The sequence below is a fragment of the Microtus ochrogaster genome, chromosome 5, assembly GCF_000317375.1.
Source record: "Microtus ochrogaster isolate Prairie Vole_2 chromosome 5, MicOch1.0, whole genome shotgun sequence".
Lineage (NCBI taxonomy): Eukaryota > Metazoa > Chordata > Mammalia > Rodentia > Cricetidae > Microtus > Microtus ochrogaster.
Genome location: NC_022012.1, coordinates 26,736,399 through 26,746,133, shown reverse-complemented (window position 1 = coordinate 26,746,133; position 9,735 = coordinate 26,736,399). Strand labels below are relative to the sequence as shown.

The window sequence follows — 9,735 nt, the reverse complement described above, 5'->3', positions numbered from 1 at the left end:
AGGAGAGAGAGAGAGAGAGAGAGAGAGAGAGAGAGAGAGAGAGAGAGAGAGAGAGAGAGAGAGAGAGAGAGATAGGACTTCCTCCCCGATCGCAAAGTGAAGTCACTTCCCAAAATTAGCTGAAAAAAAGTTTCATCCGGTTAACTGTCTCTTTTTCGATCCGCTACAACAACAAACGTGCACAGGGGAGCGAGGGCAGGGCGCTCGCAGGGGGCACTCAGGGAGGGCCCAGGGCGCCAGAGAGGCCGCACCGTGCTAATCTGAAGGGGCTACGAGGTCAGGCTGTAACCGGGTCAATGTGTGGAATATTGGGGGGCTCGGCTGCAGACTTGGCCAAATGGACGGGACTATTAAGGTAAGCAGGGGGTAGTGGGCTCGGGACTCGGGCCGACTGGGGCTGAGGGAGGACTGGACGCCGGGGTCCCGGAAGACGTGGCCGCTCACCCTTCCTTCCGCGCTCCGACTTGCGCGGTCTCCTCTGGGCGGGTGGCGAGTCCCCCCTTTCCGAGGAGGCCGACCAGCCTTCCCGCCGAGGGCGATCTATCCCTCACTCTTTGCGCCACAGTGGAGTCCCGCAAGCTTCCACCGCGCCGCATGCGGGGCTGCAAGACCCGGCAGCCGAAACCTGGGGAACCGGGGCGCGGACCAGAGTCTAGGGCGGGATATCGCCGGGTAGCTTCCCACCCGGCAACCGGGCGCCCTGGCCCCGGCGCCGGGCACTCGCCTGGCCGCCAGCTTCCTCTTGCCAGAGGCCGAGAGCGGCGCGGGTAGGGGCAGCATTCGTTGCTAGCTGGGGTCCCCAATCCCCGGAGACAGTTACAGGGCTAGCTGGTGGTGGGGAGGGGTTCAAGAGAGTGTTGTCTGAGGATCCGGTTAAAGCGGCGGGTCCAGATGGAAGCCCCTGTTTACAAGTCAGCCAGACTGGTTTCTCTTCCCCTCACACTGCTGCTGCCCGGCGTTCTGCCGACGCTGGTTGCCCGGACTAACGGCCCGCCTCGCAGCTCCTCCGGCTGGGAATCTCCTGGCTCCGCCGCTCCCCTGAACCCCAAATCTAGCACTCTGTGCATGCGCCAGCTTCAAAACAAGGGTTCCAGGAGCTGTCCTCTCAGTAAGAATTAAATTCCTTTCCAACCACCCGCCTGCGATGGCTGGTTCTGAGCCCGTGGCCAGGGGCTGTCTTGTCGATTCCACCCCCTATCTGCGCCGCCCCGCCTGGGTCTAGGTTGCAAAGGGCAGCCCAGAAGACCCGTGAGTCTGGGTTCCCTGTCACGCTTCAGAACGACTGACTCTTCAGAAAGGGGGAAGTGGGGCTAGGAGCAGAGAAGAGGGACACCCCCTTACGTGACTAGCCTGAAGAGGACTTAGGAGAATGAATGATGAGACCAGACGTTAGCTTCAAGGTTGCCATACAACACCAAGCAGGAGTTGGTCTGGAAAAACTATCAGGCTGGTGAGGTGGGGGACAGGCAGAGCCAGCCATTCCCCAGAACTTCCTACCCATGACTTGACTGAAAGGAGGCTAAGGTGTGGGGCTTAGAGAATTCAACAGATTCTTATCTCCTGGGTGGGGACAAAGTGTTTTTATTTTCTAAGCTCTCTCTCTCTCTCTCTCTCTCTCTCTCTCTCTCTCTCTCTCTCTCTCTCTCTCAACATGCTGACTTAGGTAAAAGGCACCAACTGCAGGAACTTGAAAACAGATGAAATAACTGATTGGAAGGGTTTTTAAGACCATCTAATCGGCATGGTTTTCTCAAACTTGAGTGGGTGGGTGAGGGCCCTGCTCTAGAGACCTGAGAGTGGAGGTCACTGGGCCTTTTCACCCGGTTCCTTGCTTCCTGTTGGTGAGTTCAGGCAAGAGCCTACATCCCCAGGTTCAGTAAGCAGATGCTCCTCACAGAACCTCCACATCCCCATTCTACTCGCCCCCTCCCCCAAGACTCCCCTTGGATTCAGAAGGGTGGCAGTATGGCTCCAGAGGCTTGATGTGGACACTCTGAAGACAAATGAAGCAATATCTATGCAGTGTTCAGACCTCTAAACACAGGCCCTGAGCCTTGGAGGAAGCTGTGGTCTGTATACCCAGATGTGTTAACCTCGCTTTATGTACACATTGGGATGGGCATTGAAATCAGCCTTAGCCCAGAGGTTTGGCACATCATACCGAAGATGGGAGTGCAGACTCCTGTAGGATGAATGATTGGAGCTCACCAGCCCCTCCAAAGCCTCCCAAGGATCACCTTGCTTCTCACCTGGGTGACCCGACCCCACAGCCACTATAGGTCAATCTCTTTCTTTCCAAACTCTTCTGTATGCCAAGGCTCTGGAAGATTAGGTCTTTAGTGTAGCCTTCAGCATTTTAGCTATGTAGATGCCGTGGGCTCCTGTTTACATGTAACCTTGAGACTTGGGGATTGCAGCCCCCACTTACAGGATGGTCCAGTGTCATGCTTGCAATAATACTAACAGGTACTGGATTGGAAGAAAGGTCAACCAACTTCTGATCTTGATGTATGAATTCACAGCTATAAACTGCTTTGAGCCTCAATCTTCATAAAAAAAAAATCCCATGGGACTGTCTTACACTTGTGTCCAGCTGCTGATCCACTATCCCATTCTTCTGCCCTATGCTGACAGAGGTCAGAAGACACCAATTTGTAGACGTAAACTCAGAGCGGGAGTTGCCAGATTGAACCACCTGGAGCAATCAGCTTTGAGTGATTCCTCCGATGCGATTTTACACACCTGTGTGCATCTTCCTCAGTCATCAAACTTGAAAATGCCGGTGGGGCTGGGTTCCCAGGATGTACCTGGCTCAGGATGCCAGGGAAGTCTGGTTTTCTTTACAGCAGCGCTCACAGAGCCCTTGGGCATTAGGAACCCCCGATCGTGTTGTCCTTCCAAATCATGCTCTCTACCTATCCAAGGATGTCTCTTGGGAGAACTCACAAGGGGAGCCTCATAATCTCGTTGCTCTTCTTCAGCTTTAGACAAGTTAACCTGTGATGTTAAACAACGCCCTACCCCACCCCCTGCTCCCCACAGTGATATTATCAGTGTTGGAAAGCACGTGATACTGCTCGCTGCTTGAAGAAATGACCTGGTTTCAAAACCCCATCTTGGTTCTAGGCAGGCTTCCTTTGATCAGATTGATGCCATCTGTAGAGGTATGAACGTAAAGAGCCCCATCAAAGATTGGGTATGAACCAGAGAGGAGTTAGACCCGTGCAGAAAGCTGAGAAATGAGGAAAGCGAGGGAGGAAGGACTCGGAGAAAGCCTGGGTTCACCCTCATTTCTACTACTTACTGTGTGTGTGTCCTAGTCAGGATCTTTGCTCCTGAGTCTCAGTTTTCTCATCTGCAAAGTAGGTCTACAGTGGCAGTAAGGATGAGATAAAATCTGCTACTTTAGGTGGATGCGCGTTCACTGAACTTGGTCATGGGTTAGAACTAGAAAAGGTTTGTTGGTCACAACAGTAGAATATAGGTCTGAATTTATCCTTACCCACATTTCATGACTTTGCTTTGTGTTTCCGATGCACTTCTCATGCCTGAGGCTCTACTTCACGTCTTTGGGGGAGACAGCAATTGAATGGCTCTAGAGAAGGTGATAGACACACGTAGAATATGTTTTAGGGCTCACGTGTGATGGTGCTGGAGCAGGCAGAAGAACTAGGGTAACACTGCTAATAAGGAGTTGAGATAGCCCTGCAGAACCACTAAATGGTGATAGAGGAAAGAGTGAAGTTGGGGTTGCAGCTGTGGTCTCTGAACCAGAGGAGAGCCTTATGCCGCACAGAGGGCAGGCTGCTGCTCTCAGGGAGGAGAAACTTGGGAAGGGGCCCTAGGCAGAGGCAGTCAAGAAGAAGCACATCAAAAGGGCAACTTTGGCTTCTGCCCTCCAGGTGGGCTTGTCACCCTTTCACTACTCCACCTCAGTATCTCCTAGATTCCCAAGGACTCCAGGCAAACAAGATGGTTATTCTGTCCATCCCCATGCCCACGTGATTGCTCTCTGAAGTAACTACCAAGTGAACGCTTGCCACTGGAAAGCATTCTTCTCCTTCTATTCAGAGTTACAGATTTGCAGCTTTAGAGATTTGGGGAACATTCATCCTGACACGTTTGTTTTTCCCGTAGGAAAACGGAGGCCCAGGACACGAAGTGGGACATGCAGTATCACAGGGTGCAAAGTGAAAATTCGGGGTTCCAAGGAAGCAGAGTAGTGCACTTTCCACTATAGCACGAGGGCGTCATTTGTCACGTTAGTTAAAAATCATACAAGAATGCAGAAAGAGCTTCACACGGAGAAATCATGAAATAGCTGGCGCCTTAAACTGATGACACTCTGTAATTTGGTGGCAGATGTATTCTTCCTATCTTAAATTACATCTACACACACACACACACCACCACCACCACCACAACAACAACAACCACCAACAGCAGCACAACACCACAACAGCAACAAAAAGTGACAATGTCCAAAATTCCGGATAGGGTTGGAAAACACAACTGCTTTCCAAAATGAATCTGCTTTGACTGTATGCAATGCAAAAAAAGTTTCCATTATCAAGAACTACCCAAAATATACCATTATTTAAATAACCAAGAGGTCCCTCTATTGATGGTGGGCAGGTATAAAGAATGAATTTTTGCCTCTTTAAATAAAACACTCTCAGATATATTAGGACACACCTAATAGATCTGTTTTCTAAACAGGGAAGCAAACAGTCTTTAGTAACAACCCCATTAAATACGACGTATGCATTTAAATTTCCAGTGTCTACTTTAGTTTGAAATTGAGCAGTTAGGTTGGTATTGGTTTTAAAAATTGTTTGGCTGATATCAAACCTTTCCCCCACCCCAGAAATATAGCATTAGTCCAATTTCCTCCCACTAAAAAAAAAAATCTCAGAAAAATATTTGCATTATAAACTTCCCCTTTTCCTACCTTAAACCTCATAAAAATATCCACAAACTAAAGTTTCACAATCTAAAGTTTGATAGGCTTTCAGATGGGGTCATTTGTCTTTCTGGATTTAGAATGGGAAGCCTGCTGCTGGATTTCAGTTAGATGATTGGCTAAATGATGTTGGCATATAATATTTTTGTTTTGAATAATATGAATTTTTGAAGACGGAATTTCAAAGCCTGTCTACCTTTTTGTTTTCGTTGTTTATCTTGTGTGTGTGTGCGCGCGCGCGTGTGTGTGTGTATGATGTGTGTGTGAGCATGGGCACACACATGGAGGGATGGCCTAGAGTGTTGGTACTCACCTCCTACCTTGTTTGAGATAGGGTCTCTTTGCTGATAGCTGCTGTATATATGTCTTGTTGGCTCAGGGTCTTCCAAAGAATCTCCTGTTTTGCCTTTCATCTCGCACTAGAGTCCCTGGGAGTAAAGACTTGTGCTTTGTCTGTCTGGCTTTATATGTAACTTTGGGCATTCAAACTCAGTTTCTAAAATTTGTGTGGCAAGCACTTTAACCACTGAGCCATCTGTCCAGCATGCTTTTGTTTGTTTGGGGGAAAGTCTGTCTCAAACTTACCATGTATTTAAGGATGATGCTGGACTTCTGAGCTCTCGGCTTTCACCTTCTGGGTGCTGGGATTACAGGAATGCACCATCATGCCTGGCTATAATACATTATTTTTGGCTATTACAAAGTTCTGCAGGTGTTTTTCTCTGCAGAAGGCTGCACCCTGTTTCATTTTCTGTTTCTTTCATTTCTACCATATTCATGTTAGTCACTTCATTAATAGATGGTGTTACCAAATGATGTCACTTAGTAATACACTTCAAGTTATTTCTCCAGAGGTAATAAAAGGAATCACCATCCATTCCCCTTGCTGTCACTCCTGGGTCTCGCATCTTTGAGATGTAGCAATCTCTAGAATACCAGTATTCTGTGTGAAGTGGACACTGTCTGCTGACCAACCATATTGATGCAACTGCACAATTGCTGTGCAGAGTCAGACGCGGTGACCTGTCTGGGATTTTCAACTAGAGTATGAGCTGCGTGCGCCAATGGGATTGATAGGTGTCACGGCAGCCCGTGCAAGCAAAGGACAACCCAAACTGCACACACGCATGCAAAGATGTAATGAGAAGAGTTGCACGTGTAGTTTCTTGGACCTTGCAAAGCACATTCGCATGCTCCCTTAGCATAAGTGAATCTGGAAGCTGGTCTTGAGGTATGGATAGACTTGCACATGGTAATATGATCAAGAGCTTTGGAGAGGAAATGCATTGGGGAGGAGATGGAAAGATTAAAGAGAAGAAGAATATGGAAAGCTTTAAATATTGTGATAAAGAACTCAAGTTTTAAAAAATATACAATAAGAAATAATGATTTTTAAAAATTTTTATGATTGTCTTCATAGCTGTACAAATCCCTTCAGTCAATGGAGAAGACAGGTTTTTATAAACTCAACTAGAAGCTTCTAGTAAATCATCAGGACTAGGCAGCAAGTGTTGAGTTTGAGGAAGCAGAAAGGTCTGCAAGATGGTGCTTACTAAGCAGGCATTGAGTGGGGGAGGGAAAATTCCATCGCTTTGGGTTTGATAAACATATGATTAGCCAAGAGTGTAGCATTACACTTGCCTGCATTCTCAATACTTAGCAGGTAGAGACCAGAGTACCCCAAGTCCAAGGACAGCCCAAGACACACGGTAATTTCACAGTCAGACTGAGCTACATGCCAAGACCATATTTCAAAAACCCAAGGACTGGGGATTTGGCTCAGAGGTTAAGCATGTGCAGAGTACGCACGGGACTTGATCGGATCCCCAAAACTGTGAAAAATGTTTAAAAACATTGCTCGCTGCATTTGCTCCCTCAAATATGACCTTTTTCCCAGTGTTCTGGGGAATCTCGCCATGAGCTATCTCTTTAATTGGGAGGGCTATCCTAGTGACAAGGGAAGCTCTTTTTACCAGTCAACAGATGGTGATACTGACCATGAAAAAAGGTTTTTTCCCTGAGACTCAAATCAAATTTCTATGGAAATTCAGAGAAGTGTGACCTTCTCTCATGAGGAGGTCTGGCCCATTGCCTCCATTCCAAGCGCTGACATTTAATCTGATCAAACCAAGATTCAGAGACTTTTGTCCCTCATCCCAGGAGGGGCTGAGACAGAAGGGAGAGCGCACTTCCAGTACTTCCACTTTCCAGCACTTTCAAAATCACTCAAACCCAAAGGCTTTAAGGTGTTTCCTATCTTTAGGGAACAACATACCTGCCATTTACTTTATGATCAAAATCTCCGAGTATGAAAGTTTTCAAAACCTCAAGGAAGACACAGACTTGAGTACTGTGGAATGATTTCCCAAGAGCAGGCCCATGCACTCGGTCGGAGCTTTGCATCTGAGGTCACGAAAGACTTTAGAACCTTTCAGTGCTCACATGCAAGAAGCCTGAATTACGGGTGTCATGGGAGCTGTAACCTTGATTTTCTAGACACGTGTGACTTTCACAAATCTACTAGGATCTAACATACCAGACGTAGATTTGTTCAATCTGAATATTCACAGATTCATTGATTTTGTGTGGGAAGGAGACCTAGTCTGAAAGCAGGCAATTGTATCCTACCATTCATGCAGCAAAAAGGCAAGAACAATCAGGTTAATGTTAAAAATAACTCAGTTTCTAACTTGTCTTTATGTTGACTCTGTTATAATCCACAGAAGTATATGCTTGGGTTGAAATGTATATGTCCACAGAGTCATTTCTGATTTAGATACTCACCATTTCATTCATACTCAATCATTTATTCATTCACCCAAGTTGAATAGTCCTAGCAACATCAGTGCTCTAGAAATGACCCGCCTCTGTCAACGGAAACAAGATGTCTCCACTTCTTGAGATTTCTAGAGAGTAGAAGTTTCTCTACTTCCTTATTTTGAGTTCTGATGATCCGTGATTCCAAAGAAGGCAATGGCCATTTAGAGGGACTACTTATACCTAGATTAATGCTATGGAGACATTAGGCATAATGTCGCAAGGTGACAGTGATGTAGAGATCCATGGCCCCTCTATCTGAGGTGATACTAGTATCTTATCTAGACATTTTTGGAAATCTAGAGCTTGAGTCAAGGAAATTCCTCCTTCTTTCTCTCCCCAGGTCTCCAATATCTATATTAACACAGCAAGCAAAGTAAAAAAAAAAAAAAAAAAAAAAAAAAAACAGGGCCCCCTGTGACTCAGGGACAGAGTAGCATGGTCAAGGCGCTCTGCTTCTTCACTCGCTCCACACAACACACAGGCAAACTGGGGAGGTAAATGAGAGCTCTCAGAGACTGTGTCTCAGACTCATTGTCAGGCCCAAAGATGACTTACAGACCAATAGAAAAAGACTACTTGATAGGAAATGGACAAAGGTACTAGAAGAAGAAATACAAATAAAGAATCAGCTTAGACTCCCAAGCCTGTGCCTACATAAAGATCTTCAAATGGAAATAGTGCGTCTCTTACCAGCGTGATCTAAGTGAACAACGAGAAAGTAATACTGTGCCATGCTGGAAAGGGTGACTGCCTTACCCTTATCTGTATTCATTCAGATACCTAAGATGTAGCTACAAGATGCTTATAGCAGCAGCTTTATAATGGCAAAACATGAAAAATGATTGAAGTTTATTATCAGGATAGTACTAGATAAATAATAAAGGAGGATATGCACAAGAGGATGTCATGCCAATGTTAAATGGAATAAAATAATTCTTATAGACTCTGATCTAGAAAGCTCTCACTGAAATATAGTTATGTATAAAAATGAAAATGACAAGCTGCATAGTCAGTCCGTTTATGGAAGAAATCTAAGCACATGTATGTATGATCTTTTTATGTCCAAATAATTTCTAGAGGTATATGCAAGTTAAAACCAGGTACCCTTGAATATGAAAAAGTAGATGTTTATCTTTCATATCATGAATTCAGGGAGCATATTATTCCTTAATCATTAGTATGTATTATTTTTACAATTTAAAATATGCAAAAATTAAAATGGTCTGTTGGAAATAGATTTATAGAAACCATTCTGACCAAAATGCACGGATCCCAGAGACTTGAGACCCCCTTTCTGTGACAGAGCGTGGCTGAGAATTCACATGCAGCGTCGCTAGTCCTGGCTGCACCTCAAAGCAATTCCTGGCTCTTGGGCAAGTCCCCTGGCTTCTGCTACTGACACGCCATTTCTTTGTCTAATCTGTTCATGTGTGAACTGAGTTACAATGGCAACATTCTCTTCCAATCCCAAAATTCATCCTGGCCAGGTTGTGCACTCCTGTGTCTGATTTTGGAGTGTAGGTGGCTAAACCCTTTGACCTTCTTTCTGGCCTAGTGTAGCTCTAAGATCTCAAGGCTAAGTTGTTCTATCAGGTGACGCCCAAGACCAGCCACCGCTGGGCTGTTACAAGGTGCTTTGTGAGTTTCTGGGAGCCCTGTTTTCTCCACTGGCAATTCATGGGGCAATGGTTTAAGCCCTGTGTATTGACACCATCTAAGAATAGGGCCCAACCCTGCACTGGGGTCTCAGACTCTTAAAAATTAAGTCTTGTTTAAAACCCCAAAACACATTTGGCTCCAAAAACTTTACTCTGGACTTTTTAAAAAATCCTCTTTAATTGAAGGGAAATTGAATTTGTCTGGTTTTTATTCATTTACACTTAACTCTTAAGAAAACAATATTTTTTGAGAACTTATTTGATGTCTAAGAAGAATGTTGAGTTTCTTAATGA

General features: G+C 45.6%; 1 protein-coding gene across 1 annotated transcript in view; it reads left to right on the top strand.

Moving 5' to 3' along the window:
• The first annotated feature begins 65 nt into the window (after positions 1 to 65).
• Fli1 (Fli-1 proto-oncogene, ETS transcription factor) overlaps positions 66 to 9,735 on the top strand; it is a 121,733-nt gene continuing 112,063 nt past the window's right edge. Inside the window, exon 1 of the mRNA XM_005347005.3 lies at positions 66 to 355. Within this exon, the coding sequence (XP_005347062.1) occupies positions 338 to 355 (18 nt within the window). The 5' untranslated portion in view covers positions 66 to 337. The remainder of the gene's footprint in view (positions 356 to 9,735) is intronic.